This window comes from Sinohyriopsis cumingii, chromosome 6 (genome assembly GCF_028554795.1).
Source record: "Sinohyriopsis cumingii isolate HCF-2022 chromosome 6, ASM2855479v2, whole genome shotgun sequence".
Taxonomy (NCBI): Eukaryota; Metazoa; Mollusca; class Bivalvia; order Unionida; family Unionidae; genus Sinohyriopsis; species Sinohyriopsis cumingii.
In genome coordinates, this window is record NC_142966.1 from 36,605,415 (window position 1) to 36,626,145 (window position 20,731).

The 20,731-nt window shown below is 35.7% G+C and overlaps 1 protein-coding gene across 3 annotated transcripts in view; it reads left to right on the forward strand.

The window, feature by feature from the left end:
- Positions 1-20,731, forward strand: part of LOC149796718 (inverted formin-2-like) — a 207,495-nt gene that overhangs the window by 180,353 nt on the left and 6,411 nt on the right. For all 3 annotated transcript variants that reach the window (XM_089961357.1, XM_089961356.1, XM_089961358.1), the window contains 3 exons: positions 771-1,028; positions 4,426-4,607; positions 19,280-19,400. In XM_089961357.1, coding sequence (XP_089817483.1) covers positions 771-1,028; positions 4,426-4,607; positions 19,280-19,400 — 561 coding nt within the window. The remainder of the gene's footprint in view (positions 1-770; positions 1,029-4,425; positions 4,608-19,279; positions 19,401-20,731) is intronic.

Here is a 20,731-nt window from a genome sequence, read left to right on the forward strand (position 1 = left end):
TGCTTAATTACTGTTTTTATTATGAATGATTAATTACTATATTTATTATGAATGCTTAATTACTGTATTTATTATGAATGCTTAATTACTGTATTTATTACGAATGCTTAATTTCTATATTTATTATGAATGCTTAATTACTATATTTATTATGAATGCTTAATTACTATATTTATTATGATTGCTTAATTACTATATTTTATTATGAATGCTTAATTACTGTATTAGTTTCGCTCTTAGGCAGTGTTTGTGCTTCATTGTAACTAATATGTGTATAATTTCATATTAATCGTGCTGAAGGTACAGAACAAGTTTCATGTTTACTAAAAGATGTTTGATGTTAGGCAGAACAGTATGAAATGTCAATTACATGACAACTGAACTGAGAAAAATCTTCCATGTCAGTGTTTCCTCCAGAAAATTGAAAAAAAATGTGCGAGTTATTTTCATAAAGTTGTCAGGAAATACTTTGCATTGGGAGTGTTTAATGGGGGACAAAAACATTTATAATAACACGTCTTTCTGGCATTTAATTTAAAATTCCAAACTAGTCATATGAAGAAAATATAAAAGTCTTAAATATGGTATGTGCATTAAAAGATATGACTACACTTAGGTTATATTCTGGCACATATAAACACTGATGGATATATTTGATCAGAAAAAGATTAGAATCCACTCTATGTTTCCTTAAACTCTCTTTTGCTTGTCATCAACAAATAAAACATTAAAACAAGAATCATTTCATTAGAAAAGTTGTATTCTTCCAGATTGCCAGAATAAAAGAATTTGATGGTGACAAAGATAATCTAGGAGCCGCCGAGAAGTTTTACCTGCTTCTTTCTGACCTGCCTGGATACAAGACAAGGATAGATGGCCTCGTTTTGAAGATGGACTTCCAGATAAATATGGAAAAATTACTGTCTGCTATTCAGACATACATACATTCCTGCACAGCTTTGTTGGAAAACGAGGCGCTTAAAGTTTTTCTCAGATTCATTCTTCATACAGGCAATTTCATAAATTCAGTAAGTTAGAAATTATCAATTTTTTTCAGAATTCTTAGGCTTATCTTTTTTGTACCAATTATCGTTTCAGTTGGTGATAGTTATGCAGTTGAAAACGAATGTGTAATCTATGCTATTATATGATTACATTTATTATGTTCATCACCTTTACCATGTCATTGTGGGCCTGTCAATTGATATCATCACCATTATCATCAGTTTCATCAAATATGTGTAGTTATCATCATTGTCGTTGTCATCACACAAAGCTGTACTGCATTTGACACTGCTTTGCCATCATCATCTTTTTATTTTAACCCCAGATAAGACAATTTTCATGTGAGCGTTTCTTCTTTAAATACGTTACCTAGTTATAATGCATTAGGAGTACTACTACTACCTCGCAAATCCAGCCGTCCCAGACGCTACTTTGAGATAAAGGGAGCTAAACGTTCTCTACCGACCAATGTGGTGATCGGGCAGAGTTATCTCCTCTAAGGTATAAGACTTGGCGGCAAAACCTAAGAATACAGGAGTTGCTAGTTCTGCTTGTGCTAAACAGCACGCTGTCATCACGAGAGATGTCACAAATGCCAGAACTATGTGGAAGATACACCATTACAAGCTGGAGGAGTTTATCGCTTTTAAGGAAAGTATACTCCATCTATATTTCCAACCTTTTCTCTTCCTGTCCCGACAGAGTTCTTCCATTAAAATTTGCTGACACTTTGTCGTCACCATACATTTAGGTACTTGCACGGGGAGCCTAAGCGACTTCACGTTAAGTAGGGGCTGTACTTACTTTATGTACTTGCAAGTCTCTAGCTCTTGTAAAAACGTCTAATATATGTATAATACGATTACTAACTGCTGAGTTTATATTCCAAGGCATTCATAGCGTCCGGATGCCAACTTCATTGTTTTTTACTTGTACATTTGGTCTGTGGGCTTTTCTCCCCGACAGGTAATTGACTCATTTTGGATATTGTCGCATACACTTTGTAAGTATATATAACGTTGCCTCAGTTCCTCCTATGTGAAACTATTTGTGTATAAATTTTTACATGTGTGCACATTTCTGTATTGCTTCTGCTCTGGTAGGACAAGTACAGATAAGATTTATATACGTAGGTTACTCAGTGGCATCTCGCTCATGCATGTTTCAGCTCAGGACAAAGACGTCATCATCCTGCATGCTGCACTTTCCTCAGCATGAAATGTCTGGCGGACAAGGGAGATAAATCAACTTACCCTTCAGCCACGAAGCGCCCGACATTGACATGCTCTGAACTCCTAGGAGACTTAGGATTTTCACTCATCTGCTCAAGCAGCTCTTCGGCATTTGTTTCATTCCTACTCAGAGCTACGGAACATGCACGTCTGGATCATATAAACCAGATCCGCTGAAATAAACAATTCTCACAGCTAGTCATGGATAGAATCATTCTAATAAGAGAGTCATACACTCTGAAAGCACGCATAGGCAAATTGTATATTTTAACCTTGTGGTGCATAAACGAACACATCATACCTCTCCAAGCCTCTATACAGCAAATAGATAACTTCCTCTGGCTCTTCGTCGAGGGAATGGTCGCACTGAATACGATTAACGGTTACCACCCCGCGATCACTGACACCTTTCGTCATCATGGAAGGATAGCAGACAAAACAAAGACTTATTCGACCTTCTGTCCAAGTTTGAGTATACACGACCATAAACGTTAGCCTTATGCCCAATGGGGAACCTATCCTGGGTAAAATCTGGCTGAGAAAGATATGTTTGAAGCACTTTCAAGGGCATCTATGGCACACCTTTCATACACGACCTGCTTCCACATGGAATCACAGACATCGGGCAGAATTACCGAAATACACATCATATCAGCGGACCCGAATTGTGCGCAGTACTGACAAGATGGGTCAGTCTTACTAATTACGACATTCTCTTTCATCGCCAAGAACCGTCTTCCTGCCATGGATAACCAGACATTCGTCATGAAGCATCTGTTTAGTTTGGACACACCTGAAGACCACAAACAAGACCCACTTCGGGCTTTCAGGTGGTACCCTAATGGATTAGAGCCTTGCGTCAAGGGAGATTAAGCCTCTTTCTATTTCTCATAAAAGGAAGGAGGATATATCGAAATAGAATATCTCGACTTGGTTTAAGTGGATTATTCGCTTGGCATATAGAGACCCCCATCTCAAATGCATGTATTACGCATTGTAGCTCACAAGGTTAGAGCAGTTGCCACCAGCCTAGCATTCGAACGGAACAGTTCGCTAACCGACATCATTCAGGCTGTGAGATGGAGATGGGAGCTCACATTCTCTTGCTTTTATCTCTGATATATTTCATCCCAAATTGTCCAGTTCGATCTGGTATGACCTATATTCGCTGCTCAACGGGTCACCCTTCAAGGTCAGTCGACAGCTCCATAAGATGAGCCTTTTCGATTGCCGCTCGATTTGCGGAGGCTAATTTTTCCCTTCTGAAGCCGCGCCCTAAAAGGTGGAGCCCCCACAGTCAAGTTACCTAGAAGCTGTCTTGAATACCTTATGGGACCAGAGATGGTATTTCCGAGGTAGGGGAATGTACCTTCCTCCACCTCACACTTATTTTTTTAAGGTATTATGATTAGGAAACATATTTAAAGAGGAAACCAGTTTTTCATAGTAAAATGTTTCTTTGATAATATTTACCCAGTCATAATTCACATACAACCACCCGGCCTCTCCGCAATTACATCCACACTGTGCGCGCCTTCCGCTCAGTAGTAATTTTTGTATTCTTAGGCTTTGTCGTCAAGTCTTTTACCTAAGGGGATATAACTCTGCCCAGCCGCCACATAAGTCGGCAGACAATTTTTAGCTCCTGTCACCTACAACTAGTATCTGGGAAGGCTGAATTTGCGAGGTAGTAGTAGTTATCCTAGGGTATCATTGGGTAAGTATTCTCGATGAAACATACATTACTTGGAAAAATCGGTGTTCAGTTTCCCTTCTATTTCTTTCAAGTACATTTTCGTTCACGCCTATCGTATATGAACATTAGGTGAACATTAGGATCCATATAAATGACTCCAACAGGGAGGTAATCCCGTGTTTCTATTTGCAGTCGAATTGTATCTTAGAGGACTGGCCCAGAGAACGTTATTGAATTTAAGATAAGAAGGAAACTAATATTGTTACAATGTATGTATGTTTAAAAAACAGGCCAGAACATAAAACCCAGATATTTGCAAAAGAAAGATTGTTTTTATCTATCTTTGTATTCCGTAACCTAGTATGATTCCATAATTTGTCCTGCACATTAATTCATCTAACATGCTTGGATAATGATAATAGTTCCAGATAATGTTCGGATTAGTTGATGTTGAGTTTCTAATTGAGTCATAATGACATTTCCTTTTAACAGGGACGTTTCTCGGGCAATGCAGTGGGATTTAGGATCAGTTCCCTGACAAAGTTGACGGACACGAGAGCCAACAAACCAAGAGTCACCCTACTGCATTATCTGGTGAACGAGGCTGAGAAAGAAAATAAAAACGCCATTTCATTTGCAGATGAACTTTTGCCCAACCTGAATACCCTTAGCAAGTAAGATGTTCAATAAGTAGCAGTGAGTGTTAAATATTTTCAGCTCCAGAGGAATAGTAAAATCATGGAAACCATATTCACAAACTGAATGTCACTTATAGTAGCAAGGGTTAAAATAAGAGGTTCACAGGTGTGTAATATATATATATATATATATATATATATATATATATAATGCATGCTTTGCTGTGAAAATGGTATTAGGAATATTCCATCTTGACCGCTAGATGATAGTAGGGATGTTGTAGTGTGACCCATCGTTCCCACGTTACCGGGAAATCGGGAAAAAGTCGTGAGAAATGATAATTTCTTCCCGACCGTGAAATTTCCTTGAATTTTGCAAATATTGATGAAAGTCGGGAATTTTCCGCCACCACTTGACGCCCAAAACAATCACGTAATTGAGTCGTAGCTAAAGAGATCGTGAGTTAAATGTATCGAGTTCTATTCAGAATATTCGGAGGGTGCTTGGATCATTTGGTTGCTGGCAATAAAGATATATGCTGAGTCAATCCAAGCGCCGAGTGGATTATTTTCGTCTAGTAGAATTTTATTGTCAAAGTCAGCTCGATATCTTTATTTTTCCTTACATGCAAGATATGAAAACCAGTCTAGCATCACAAGCGGCCAATATGTTGGTGGCAAATCGTAGCCGCTTACCTGAGGGCCTATCAAACTTTAAACATTATTAGATCGAGTGATACATTCATGAGATCGATATAACAATTACTTTTTTTCTCAGAAATTGTGAGTATTAAAATCGTTATGTCTTTAATCAGCTGAAAGACAAGATAAAACTTAAGTTGATGATGAAATGTGACCTGGTGCTCGCGATTTGCATTGCTACTCGCGTGAGTACACAAATCTAACAACCCACATTTTCAGATGTTGTAGAGAAAAAAAATTAAAAAAATATTAAATGAAAGTCATATACTGGTTGTAATAAAAAAAATACAAAAAACGAAACGACACAATTGTTTTTACATTTATGTATTCCGAGAACAACTTCTGGAGTTCTGTTGTATCACATGACTACCATGTTGACATGTGCTCTCTGCTTGATAAATCAGACTGGCCAGATTGCTGCTTTTTACAAGAAGTATCTGACTTTCATTTAATACAATTGGGTTTCTGTACAACAACATTATACAGGAGTTTGTTGATGGTATCACGTGACTATTGGACTTCGTTATCGTCATTTGAGATTTGTGAAGTCATGTCACTAGTACTGCAATTGATGAGTGCTCGGTCAGGTTTCATCTACGCCGTAGTTTCGTCTTGTCTGACTGCGGATTAACGACATAATGATTATAATACTTGCAATTTCTTAGAAAATAAATCATTTTCCTATCGATTTCATTCAGGTTTGAGTCGATATAACATAAGTTTAAATTTTCTAGGCCCGCTGGTAAGCGACTACCATATGTCGCTACCGCACGATGGCGGCAAATTCCAAATTTTCGATAAGCAGTTGCAATGACCCCACACCCCAGCCTAAATGTCCAAATATGAAAAATGGGGTGAGAATATTCGGAGGAAAATCTGATTAGAAAACGGACTGTTATTTGTTTTAAGCCAAATTTGCAGTCCAAATTGTTGAATCTCAGAGCAGAAATGAGAAATTGTCGTCCCTTGTATTAATGCCATGTCAGCCAGTTCTGCGAGTTGGGTAATTCTGCGCAACGATACGTAATTTCTGTAAACGTTGGATCATGTGTTCTTTTTTGTCATAAATTCATTTTGTGTCAAGAGACCGTTCCGGTGTCCTAGTGGTTAGAGAGTCCGCCTCGGATGCGATAGGTCATGGGTTCGATCCCATACCAAAGACTTACAAAAATGGTACAACAGCTGCCTCGCTTGGCGCTAAGCATCAAGAGGTTAGTGTTAGGACTGGTCGGCCTGGTGTCAGGATAATGTGACTGGGTGGGACATGATGCTACACGTCTGCGCCATGATGCCCCATTGTTAGATATCACTATAAATTGTCACACTGCAGACATCATAGCGATATAACTGAAAGATTGTTAAAGCTAAGTTAAAAATCCAGATCACACACTCGCACATTTTGTATCAAGAAAGAATGATCGTACTTTAATTAAAAATATCCTACATTTCGACTGGAAATGCATATGAAAATGTGATTTCTAAACGTCAGCATGAAGACTCACTCCATGAGGTTCTTGAACCTGTAACCCAGAAAATCCTATTTACTATATATCTGTTAGAATCATACAAATAAATGCATTTTATAAAAGACGGAAATGTATACCTTAACAAATTTATGCATCTTAATCAAAGGTTCCAATTTTGCAACAAGTTGTCCCACACATACAAAATCGTCTGCTACCCAACATATCAGCTTGCCGCTAGAACAGGATTCTCACAGAATTTCCCGGCGTATAGTCTGTTTCTAAATTCTTTAGTAATTTTTCCCCATAAACAAGACGTTGTAAACATATTACACCCTATTCATTGTTGTTTCTCTTCCACATAATAGCTTCTTTTTTCATAAAATGTTGAACTTTACTAAATTTTTTACAAGATCGGTTTAATATCGCTTGCCATTTATTGGCATTTCTATGTTGAATTTTTAAAACTAGCTATAAATCTGATCAAATTACCTGACTGAACTGCTGACAGAAACAGTCGAAAGTAATGTATTTCATTTATATAGCCCAATGGATAAACATTTCATCTTTTCAAAGCTGTGCGCAGAATTGGCCGACATATCGCGAATCATGAAAACACGGGGGTGGTATCCCGTGTGTCCATAGTTAATATTATTTTTAACAGAATATTCTGGTGTTAATTGGCTCTTTTCATATGACAAGCACTGCAGTATTATATTTTCATCAATCAGTCATATTTGGTATGATGTTTGCCTCAGTAATAGAGACGGAAACCTTAGGTGCACGGAAATGCCCGACAGCGTTTTATATATTAAAACACGATACGAAACACTATATCAATTCAGGTTTGGGGACTGGTTTAACGATTTACAAGAAGACACATTGATTTTACAGAATGTTCAGTCCTTCCTTATACAAGAGTGTATAATTTTGAAGGTCTTTTGTCAAAATTTAAATCAATCCTTTTGAAAATGTTTTTTAAATGATGGATTTTTAACCAGATCGTCTTAAGGAGATTAGATTGTTTGAAAAATCTTGTGTGGGATTTTATTGGCATAGATAAATTCAGGGTTAAACTCTTTCGTTACAAGACAAGATTCTATTTATTGGCTTTCATTTTATTTTTCATACTGTAATATGAAATGTTACTTTCTATGAGATGCATATACATTTTGCTATATAATTCTTTTGAATTAAAGGTTTCAAAGGAAACAAAACATAATTTATTTTCATTATGTTGTTCCCACTTATCCATATAATGCAGCAAAATAAAGTTAGAATTTGTATTCTGTACATTGAAATGGCTTTACATGCCAATTTATAGGAATATAATCAAACTTGTTTCGTGTGATACATTTTGTGGTTTTGTACATGATCATCTTTTCCGACTTCGATGTTTTTGGAGAGTCTTGAAAGAGAAGCATCATTAGATTTAGAAAATGCATGTTTTATAATCTAAAATATTCCTTAATTCCATTCAGTAATGGTCATATGTGAACCGTGAAAAAGTAATTTCATAAGGGAAAAACCCTGGACATGACCTGGAAATTTATCTTTAGAAAACGTGGGAACCATGGTGACCGCCAGACACTATCATCTTGTTCAGACCTTCGACAATCTTCAGGATAGTCCAGACTCTTGCACCAAATAATATCCAATCTGTGTTCTTCTATGTGCAAAAAATGTATTTGCTTTGTTGCGTTTTTTAATTATTCTATTTAAATTGGCCACCGTGTTCAGATGTTAAATTTGTAATGCTATAAAAAAACTATTGCATCAAAATAAAATTAAAACCACACAATTGGTAGTTGAGTAATTATGTAAAACAAACCTTGGTGGATTTAAATTTTTCTGCAAGATAGTACAGATCTGATAGCTGAAATATTCCAAGGTTAAATCAAGAAACAGGTCACATAACAGTTGTATCTTAGGTGCTCAAGTTCAAAGAGAATATCTATTTCACGGTCTATTTGAAGCGTTAAGATTTATCAAGATAGTTGTTTTAGAGAGAAGTGCTAGAAGAATAGGGTTGTGGCTCAGATGAAAACAGAGGATAAAGCAATAATTGGTAAAATCTAAATCAATCAGCAAACATGAACAACTGCTTTATTGTTTGTTGAAGTGATCCAGTAAATTAAACTGATATGACTACCAGATATTTTGTAACTACATGTGTTGGTTATCAAACAAGTAAGATTTGCTACATATAAATAGTGTATTATTCAACTGCTCTTCATGCTGCTTTAGAAAAATCAAGAAATCTAAATTTGTCGCTTTTTGCCAACGTTTTGATCAGCAAGTAATTAAGGGTATACATTTGTTGTAGGTGTAATATGTATTAGCGTTTATTGTTGCTTTCAGTTTTCTTGTTCAGCTCAAGCTGTTAATCAGTTAGCATTGAACAGATGATGAGATGATTTGATTTTTTATGGCACAGCAACAGAAGTAGGTTATTCATTTTCGAGGAAGAGGAATAAAGTACATTTCCCAGTTACATCTCACAGTAGCTGGCCATGGCTGATCTGAACCCCCACCCTTGTGGTCTCGGGTTAGGCACACTAACCACTTAGCCTTAGCGACACTCTTGTGTTGAAATAGCGTAAATGGCAATGTTTGGTAAACACACATGTTTATGAAAGCCAAAAAGATAACACAAGGTGCTAAACGGCGAAATATTTCAAATTATTTAATTCGCATACTCCCAGTAGTATTAACCTGAATAAATATTGCAAGTAGTATTACTATGTTGGTGCCTAATTTTCATGATTGTTCCAAGTAAGAGTTCATGTTATTTAATGCATGATGGAAGGACATGCTAACAATTCAATGGAGAATAATGTAGGTAGAATATTCATGGCATAACCATTTCTCTTATGATAGAGATAATATGTTGAAATTAAGTTATTGCAGCATTATTCATGATGACCAAAAATTTACGTTAGTAAAATCAGGACTGAAAAGAAACTGAGACAGCTAGCTGTGTTCTGTAGCTGGTAATACATATAACACTCTTATTAAACTTGTAGAGTTTACATTATAAGAAAAAATATTTAGAATTCCATTTGACTTTCAGATATAGAGAAATTGTTGTCCACAGTATGGTCTTGTTTTCTGCAAGATTCACGGTTTACCATTGCATTAACGAAAGCCTCCGGTAGTGATATAAGGTGATGACCCTGATTACGAATTGGAATATAAGTGTCTGCAATGCAATGCAGTTACCATAGGAGCAATTGCTTATTTCAATTATTATAAAGCAGAAACGAGATTCCTTACTTCTAAGACTACGCCATAAGAGCAAGAATTATTGATATGGCGGGCTAATATGACTTTTGCAGATTTAATACTTGGTACACTTTGAAAAGAGTTTACAAGTAGTTTTAATAATTTGTAAGCAGGTGGAACTGGTAAAGGAAATGCTTTGCATTCCTCAACTGAAACGATCATGATTACTCTGGAAGGATTATCCAGCATACTTTTTATCTCTGTAACTTGAAGCAACAGTTTGTGGCGCAACCAGATATTTATTTAACCAAGAACAAACACATAAATTAGCAACATGAATGTCAACCGTTTGCTTCACAGATTACGACTGCCTATGTCTTATATGAGCTGCACACATGATTAAAGCTGTATGGGAAGGGTCAGAATATAAACAGGAATACACCTGCAAATAAACAGAAACGCAATCATAGATGCACACAGAATGTACTTTACATTGTTCCAGATCCACATAATGTAACTTACATTGTTCCAGATACATAACGAACAATTGAAAATAGCTAAATTAAATATACAATTTTGAACAATTGAATGGTGATATATTAAAAATACCCAATAACACGAGTATATGCCGTGCTATATAATGCGGGGAAACAAATGGTATTGCACTAGATTTATTAGAAACACAATATTAGTACTTCTTATTCTATGGTATCACCATACAATAACACGTATAGCGTAACTAGTGCTGAGAAATAGCATTAAGCCCACACAACACAAAACTACCACCAATGTGGTTATTTCAAATGAAGAACAATTGTTATAGATCTGCTGATACACAGATGGCGTGAGTTAACTGCCCTAATTTAACAGGGTACAGAGTTAACTGCCCTTATTTAACAGGGTGCTAACATTCATATACGCTTTGAAATAATCCATCAGTTTTCTTGTTCACTAGCGATGTGTTTATTTTCGCTAAACATTATTGGTAAAAATAATTTTAGCAGCGTTGTTCGAACTAGTTTCTTCATACACTATCTCGGCTATATTTCGTAAACACTTGCAAAAACATTTTAATGCAATATTTGTTCAGCTAAAAACTGCAGGGCCATAGTCTTTGTGTGCTGCGTTAATATAGTTGCACAGTCGTGCTGGAATATGTATTCATCGTCAGTGAATGATAACTACATTCCTTCACAACCTTTAATTGGTTGTATAATACTTTAAACTCAGAGTAAATCAGAAAAAGGCACTGTCGACACTTGATTGAAGTTTCTAAATTTGCATTCTTGTTGACATGGAGTCTCTGACGCTTTCTGTAATTTTAGCCAATCGTATAAGAGTTACTTGCATCACTTTGCCCACGTCGCTCTTACCGATCTTCTAGTATCATTTAAAACTTTAACTTGTACCTTAAACTCATTTTCAAATGCATCAACATATATTGTCTTTCTTTTGCATTTGTAAAACCAATAATTATACTTTTAAGGGCTTGATTGTTTGAATTTGCAATCTCTACAAGAGGAAAGAACTGATTCAATCACATAATTTGTTTTTAAATTACCGTCATTATTTTGAATCTAAATACAGGCTTTATTCTCAATTCCCATTCTGTTATTTCTGTATTTGAGCTTTTTCCAATAGGATGGTATAACTCGGTTGTTTTTGTATCTGTTAATTGTTCATGGCGTTTAAAGACTGTTTTTTTCGATACCAGCTTTTAGTGCCTGATAGTCACGCTTCAGTTTCTGATGGTACTAGTTGTTGCTTTAATGACAAAATCAGCCTGAACTGCACTAATGAAGATTCTATCATCCTTTATTATTTGTTTCTCCAGTATCAAGACATTTTGTACACATTTGGGCTGTATAATTTAAAATCATTCATACTTCTATTGCATAAATCTTGAAGCTTTTGTGCAGTTATATTTTTAAACGTTATAGCCATTTTTAACACGTATTGCTCACCATAAAACCATGTTAGCTTTTATGGTATGGTCCTTCGTCTGTCGCGCTTCTTTTGTTCACAATTGATATTTAAACATTTTCTCAAAGACGGCATAAAGAATTTGTCTAAACTTGAAAGAGAGTACCTGATATGACCCTATCTCTGAATATTCAGTTGAAACAGTTCAACCGTCAAGTATGGCTGCTCTTACTAAAAATGTAACAGATTTCATGCAACTACATCTCACAAACCACTCAACCGATTTGACCAAATTTCACAAAAGCGTTTTATCAGGAAGGTCTTTCAGATTTATTTATAATCTGTCGAACGTTACAATATACATGCAAAGATTAGACAAATCTTTTAAAGGACTGGTCCGAAACTCCCAGAACACAGTTGAACCACATTTGATGGAAAGCATCTTGACGTGACGGTTTTTCAAATTTTCTTTCATGGACGGCGTTAATAAACTAGAAGAAAAACTGTAAAAGAGATCTAAAAATAGCTTATCACCAAATTGTATGGAGATCATTGTGTTATGAATATATTTAACATTTGTTTATATAGTACCGATCCACTTTCAAATATGGCTGCCATTACTAACAAAAGACTTATCAACAGTTGCTTAACAGAGTTCGATCAGAGTTGACAGAAAGCATATACGCTTTTCAGTTGGTTACACATTTTGCCCATCTGCTATAAACAATGGCCGCCGTTACTAAAGTAGAGGAAGGTTAACAAAGAATTAGTCTTATTTACCATTCAACAGGAGCATGGCTTAAATGGTTTTCCAAATTTTACAAAAGGTACCAATCCACCATCAAGTATGGCAGCCATTACCAAAAGGAAAATACATTTAGACCAATTTGCTCAGTAGAAATCGACCACATTTGACAACAAGCATTTACGTATTTAGGGCTTTGAAAAATGTATAAAACTGACGTCAAGTCTCCATCAAATATGGTCACTATTACTGAAAGTGGGCAGTCTTTTAAACGACTTCTTTGGAAAATGGCTTCAGCAAATTTGACCAAATTTTAGAGAAAGCATTCTGGTCTGTGTTATGTGTGGCCTTTAAATTGACATATGTCATGTCACTTTGCTATCAAATGAGGCCGTTGTTACTAAACAATTATAAATGTTGTTTCTACACCACGTAAACAGTTTGAACGTGATGAATTATGGCCAAGTTCTAGGGGTCCGTGGATGCTTTCTGTCAGCTCTGATCAAACGTATTTAAGCAACGGACACTGATTCTTAGTTGGCCTAACCTTATTGCTATATAGACATAACCCTGGTTGAAGGTAGAAAAACTGAATAATCTAAAACTTTATTTTTTTGTGACCTAACAACTGGTCAGTTTTGCACTCTACAAATTTAAAATTGTGCAGCAGATTTCAAAATATAAATCTACCTTTTCATATGTGTACTTACCTAATTTAACGGAAGGTAGTGTTAGGAATTAGATAATCCTGTTGTATACAAACAGGAAGACTTTAAAGAAGAGAATATATATGAAATAATTTACGAGGAAAGGTTTTGACTCAAAAACAATTTAAAAACATACAAACAAATAACGACAGAACATTGTTACGTCTGACGAGGAAAGTATATTATAATTACGATAAAAGTTGTGAACCAGGAGGAAATATTACGTCATTTTGAAAACAATTTATCAACTTTTAGCAAAAGCCCTTTTACCCGCAACTGATCCCTCAGTCACCAGATTCAGTCGTCTCTGAGGATTAGGTCACTTTATGATCTGTCAAGTCTAGATTAAGTCATCTCTGGGGATTAGGTCACTTTATGGTCCATCAAGACTAGATTCAGTCGTCTCTGAGGATTAGGTCACTTCATGGTCCGTCAAGACTAGATTCAGTCGTCTCTGAGGATTAGGTCACTTTATGATCTGTCAAGTCTAGATTAAGTCGTCTCTGAGGATTAGGTCATTTTATGGTCCATCAAGACTAGATTCAGTCGTCTCTGAGGATTAGGTCACTTCATGGTCCGTCAAAACTAGATTCAGTCGTCTCTGAGGATTAGTTCACTTTATGGTCAGTCAAAACTAGATTCAGTCGTCTCAGAGGATTAGGTCACTTCGTGGTCCGTTAAGGCTAGATTCAGTGGTCTCAGAGGATCAGGTAACTTTATTGTCCGTTAAGACTAGATTCAGTCGTCTCTGATGATTAGGTCACTTTATGGTCCGTCTAGAATAGGTTCAGTCGTCTCTAAGGATTAGGTCACTTCATGGTCGGTCAAGAATAGATTCAGTCATCTCAGAGGATTAGGTCACTTTGTGGTCCGTCAAGACTAGATTCAGTCGTCTCTGAGGATTAGGTCATTTCATGGTCCGTGAAGACTAGATTCAGTCGTCTCTAAGGTTTGGTCACTTTATGGTCCGTCAAGACTAGAGTCAGTCGTCTCTGAGGATTAGGTCACTTTATGGTCCGTCAATACTAGATTCGGTCGTCTCTGAGGGTCAGGTAACTTTAGGATCGTATAGACTAGATTCAGTCGTCTCAGACGATTAGGTCACTTTATGGTCCGTCAAGACTATATTCATTTGTCTTAGAGGATTGGTCACTTTATGGTCCGTCAAGACTAGATTTAGTCGTCGCTGAGGATTAGGTCACTTTATGGTCCGTCAAGACTATATTCAGTTGTCTCAGAGGATTGGTCACTTTATGGTCCGTCTAGACTATATTCAGTTGTCTCAGAGGATTGGTCACGTTATGGTCCGTCAAGACTAGGTTCAATCGTCGCTGAGGATTAGGTCACTTTATGGTCCGTCAAGACTAGATTCAGTCGTCTCTGAGGATTAGGTCACTTCGCGGTCCGTTAAGTCTTGATTCAGCCATCTATGAGGATTAGGTCACTTTGTAGTCCGTTAAGACTTGATTCAGCCATCTATGAGGATTAGGTCACTTTACGGTTCGTCAAGACTAGATTCAGTCATCTCAGAGGATTAGGTCACTTTATGGTCCGTCAAGACTAGATTCAGTCTTCTCAGAGGATTATGTCACTTTATAGTCCATCAAGACTAGATTCAGTCGTCTCTGAGGATTGGGTCACTTTATGGTCCGTCAAGACTAGATTCAGTTGTCTCTGAGGACTAGGTCACTTTATGGTCCGTCAAGACTAGATTCAGTCGTCTCTGAGGATTAGGTCACTTTATGGTCCGTCAAGACTAGAGTCAGTCGTCTCTGAGGATTAGGTCACTTTATGGTCCGTCAAGACTAGATTCAGTCGTCTAAGATGATTAGGGGCACTTGATGATTCATCAAGACTAGATTCACTGCTTTCTAGCACATCATTGGGAACTTTGTCGCTGTAATTGGTTGCTTACGTCAAAATTAGCCGTGATATTGCTTCGAATGATTCAATTTCACGTTGTAAAATGGATGAAATAAACTAACATGCACCAACAAAATTCTAATTGCTGTCAAAATCGAAATTACAAAGTAAATTTTTTCTCTTTGCCTACACTTTGTTATTCTGCCCTTGTTGTTTTACTAATTTTCTGCATGTGTAACAAATGGTTCCAGACAGTTTATGAAAATACGTTTGAGGTGGGACTTAACGGTGGTTTGGAACGTTCTTGTATAATTTTTTTATTGGTAACGGTGTGAAATATGGTTGTAGTGGCTTAGAAATGAATACACGTTTTGTGGTTGTAGCTTGGTTTGACGTAATATTCGCATGCTTTTAGAAAGCTAAAAGATAAAATTGCATTCAGAGGACACGGGCGTCTCCGTTATTGTATCGTAACTGACGAAATTTTGGTTCAAGATGCATTTGCGAACTTCTGAATTAAAGAAGGGTCACAACTCAATCAGTTATCCACCGAATTTGACCTGTGAGATTTTTTTATTATTATTCCACGTATAATTATAGTTGAAATAATTGAAGTACTTGAAAAGCAATGTGGAGAAAACGAGAGTTGTTAATAATGTCTGTAAGGCCTTGCCTCTGAAATATTGTGATGTTAATTGTTGCATAAGTTGTATTCTAAAAACTGTTATTAAGTGGGGTAATTAAGCTTACACTAAGCCGACATCTTGTAAAATACATTGGAGCCTGACATTTGAGAGCTTATTGATAGAAATAGGAGGCACTGAAAATGAAACCTACATTTTTCTTGCTACACTATTAATATAATAGTCAAGGAAAGTTTGAATAGGATACTAACACCCAGGCAATATATTCATCAGCGAAACATACTCAGTAAACGAGAAAAACTGTTTAATAGACTGGATAAATTTTACGTAAAATTCAAAAGAGAAAGCAACTACTCTCCTGCAAGTCATAGGAATATTCGCAGTATTACAAATTAATGCAATTACTTAGCACATTAATGTACGCTAATAAATAACTCAAAAATATTTAGATTGTTGAAAATCTGTTGCTTTTTTTCTTCCCAGAAAAGTTCGATTTGGCCCTAATATTTTTCACTACATTCCATCTTGGCCACCATGCTGGCATAACGTGGCATATCTCAAACACATGATTAAAGAACCATACATATATTTGTAATATTCAAAATTAATTTGTGACAAATACTGTTTTGTAAAAATAACTTTTTTAAAACTTTTGAAATCAAAATGAAAACACGCTGTTAATATCATTAACTTCTGAACAAGATTACTAGGGAATCTCAGTATATTCCTTATGGATGGACACTATCGAAGTGAAAACGTACAGTGGTATGTACCACAGAATAAAACAAATATCACAGTAAATCGGTATGCCGGTAATACATCACTCCTCTAATGGGAGGCAACATAAGTTTGGCTTTTCATAACATAATTAAAAATTTGACTCTGGGACAAATACGATCCGCCCACCCCCTCTTCATTATATAGTTTATTTGACGTAAAGGGGAGAATTGCAGTAGGAAGTGATGCATCCATTAGCATGCATATATAGACTTGCACCTGTTCTAATGCACAACATTTGCTGATCAGTTACATATTTCGCACATGTGTGAATTTGCACTCTATGTATTAGCAAATATGCAATGCGTTCACGTTGGTTTTCTGATAGGTGACAATAATTCATGTAAACGTGCTGATGATAATGAAAAGAATAAGAAAGATGTTGACAAAGAAAACGAAGATAAAAAATATTTTCGTTTCATCAAGATATTTTTATTAGTAGTATCAGCAATAACATTATTTGCAGTAGTAGAATTAGTAGTGTATTCGCCCACAATCATTGTGGATAGCAGTCTACATGTGCATGCCATATGGTAGGATAAACTAAGATCTTGCAGGCTGTAACTTGTCTTGCACCCAGAACCTTTCTCAAGTCTCCAGAACTGAAACCAAAATTGTTATTTTGGAGGGAAGGGATATGATTTTCTTCTGAGTTAATGTATCTAATTTTGTTTTATCACAAGAAAATAATTTTAATCTTCAAATAAAATATATATATATCGTATAGTGTAATGTTGCTATAAATCTGAGTAATACATTTTTGCAGCGATTGACAGACAGAAATATAATAAAAGATATCAGGACAATACCCCAGAACATTACATTTCCCTAATACAATTTATGTATACTGTGGTGCTTTTCGTGGTTTGTCAAGAAATACCGCGGTACAAAATAGTTCGTGTTACACAACTCTACCTTCCATATTGTTTGATACTCTACTTGGCGTACTTCTGATCATCATATAGAATATAACGATAATTACAACTTTTGGAATGATAGCGGTTAACAAACTGATAAATATACGGAGCCCAAAACTGGGGGTATGATGGTCCATCCTTTGTCATTGTTTTTCTCCAGGTTCTCCAACATGTTTTTTGTCTGCCTCAGAGATTACATTAATCAAGTATTTTGACCATCGAGAGTATTTTGTGTTTTCTTCACCCTTTTTGCCATTGCAATTCTGACCGTCTCTAAAGTACGAGACAGATGTAAATTATGTAAAGCGCACTTGACTTTGAAATGTCTTTTTAAATGTTAAATCTTTTTAAATGTTAAACGTTTTTGTCCCTTTGTACTTGGTTTTGTGGAGCCCATGTTAGTGGGAAACTAAATGCATCAAATACTTTTATACCATCGTAAACAATTTGTTACAGGTTTATTTCAGCAATGAATTGTTTGTGGGGTCAACATGCAGTTACTGGCCTCTTTTTGCATGCAACTAGCATGACTAGTTGTTAATACAGACAAAAAGGTAACACCAATGCAACTAGCATGAATAGTTAATACAAACAAAAGGTAACACGAATGCAACTAGCATGAATAGTTAATACAAACAAAAGGTAACACGAATGCAACTAGCATGACTAGTTGTCAAGAAAGACAAAAAGTAACACCAATGCAACTAGCATGACTAGTTATTAACACAGACAAAAAGTAACACCAATGCAACTAGCATGACTAGTTGTTAATACCGACAAAAAGTAGCACCAATGCAACTAGCATGACTTGTTATTAACACAGACAAAAAGTTAACACCAATGCAACTAGCATGACTAGTTGTCAGTACCGACAAAAAGTAGCACCAATGCAACTAGCATGACTACTTATTAATACAGACAAAATGGTAACACCAATGCAACTAGCATGACTAGTTAACACAGACAAAAAGGTAACACCAATGCAACTAGCATGACTAGTTATTCATACAGACAAAAAGGTAACACCAATGCAACTAGCATGACTAGTTGTTAATACAGACATAAAGGTAACACCAATGCAACTAGCATGACTAGTTGTTAAGACAGACAAAAAGGTAACACCTATGCAACTAGCATGACTAGTTGTTAATACAGACAAAAAGGCAACACCAATGCAACTAACATGACTAGTTAATACAGACAAAAAGGTAACACCAATGCAACTAGCATGACTAGTTAATACAAACAAAAAGGTAACACCAATGCAACTAGCATGACTAGTTGCTAAGACAGACACAATGGTAAGACCAATGCAGCTAGCATGACTAGTTATTAATTAAATTAAAAAAGTAACCTAAAAACAAGATTTTACCAGTCTAATAATAGTAAATATGTATTTTTCATTGGCACATTATTTGCAATAGCTGTGATCAGTACTATAGTTCTCTGTACATCATGACAGGATACTCTGAAATAGCAGTCGATCAAATCATTTCATTGTACTTTTAAATCAACAGAATAACATCTGTTTGGAACATCCATCAAACATCTTATTTATAAACTCATTTTAGTGTAGGACAAACGTATTAAAAAACATCTTAAAAAAATTAGTCGGGTGATAAATGTTTGAAGATTCAAAATTGGCAGAAAATTTTAATTTTAAGACCGGTCAAAAGCCAACAAGTAGAATATACTTTTACCAAGCGTTAAAAATACATATTATAATTTTTGTCTTCCTTTAGAATGACTCTGGACAATCTCAGCACCGAACTTCGGGAGCTTGACGTCGGCGTAGAGACATTATCGAAACAGCTTCAAAATTCTCCTGATGACATAAAGAATATGCTGGAAACGTTTGTGCAAGTAAGTATTTCCTACATTTCAATGACATAATATTCCATTATTGGATGCATGGAAAAAATAGAAAGTCAGTACCAAATTTTGTCTTGATTAAACAGTTGCATATGATAACATGTGTGGTTTCAAGTCCTGACAAATTGTATTCTGGCTTTGGTTATATCTTGTAAGTCTCCTTGCAACTTCCATTAAATATTAATTTCAAACTTGCTACTGTTTTTTAAACATGGAATGAACTTAATATAAACTATTATCGCATACCCGGCATGCTGAGTCATCGATGAGTAGTTTTACTCAGACGGAATCCACATATTCCAAGTACCTTTATCTAAGTGTCTTTGCATTCAAGCTAGTTAGATATGTTTTATGATCAGAGATGTGCCGAAGACGTTTTATCATCAATTATCAAGCAACTAAGATGTTTCCTTTCAGCTTCAAAATTAGTGAATTCATTTAGTACAAAATTCTTGAGATTGAAATTTTTGGGATCAATCACACATTTGAATAACATTCTTTATGATTTCCGATACATCATGGAATATGTAAACGTTCGGAAACTTATTTTCCAATGAGAATCGGTGTCGTCAGAATTCAGTTTTAATAGTTTTTGAAGGGAAATTCTAAGAAAATGTTAACTCTTTATTATTCATAGATTTTTATTCATAAATACAGAAATGTTTGTCTCAAAGGTTTAAGCATACATTATTATCAACCGTATGTTTAGCACTGCCGTATTGTAGGAGTAAACTATGAATTATACGAAGGGACCAGAGGATCTCGGAATGCTTAATTACATCACAACGTCGAGCAGTATTTACTCTAAACCTAAGAATAGTGTTAGAGAGAAATATTTTTTAATGAAATCCAAAATTGTAACCAACCTAAACCTCTAGTTATGTTTGGTTTTAGTTCAACTACACTTTAAGTTTGTGATGATTTCCGACCGGAGTAAAGTAAAAAGCGATACTACGATCGCTGAATGATCTCGTGGGAAACATAAAAATAATGCCTTATCTGAGCAGAAAACTAAAAACATCCGTTTTAACTTTAGTATCAGGAATGTCTGACTGGTGAGTAAATGGTTGATATTTGACATGGAAGGACTGTAACCTCGAGATACATTCGTTGTACATGTAACTATTGTAAACAAACGGAGCTTGTGACATGACGGACAAATTTCTAATGGTGAATGACAGTAACGGAGAGAATACAGTACTTTGAAGTGATATTAATGCTGATTAAGAAGTGATATTAATACTGATTAATATTGTACACAGATTTGCTTTACATTTTTTATGTTGATTAGTTGATTTTCTCGGAAATAATTTTAGTTTTAC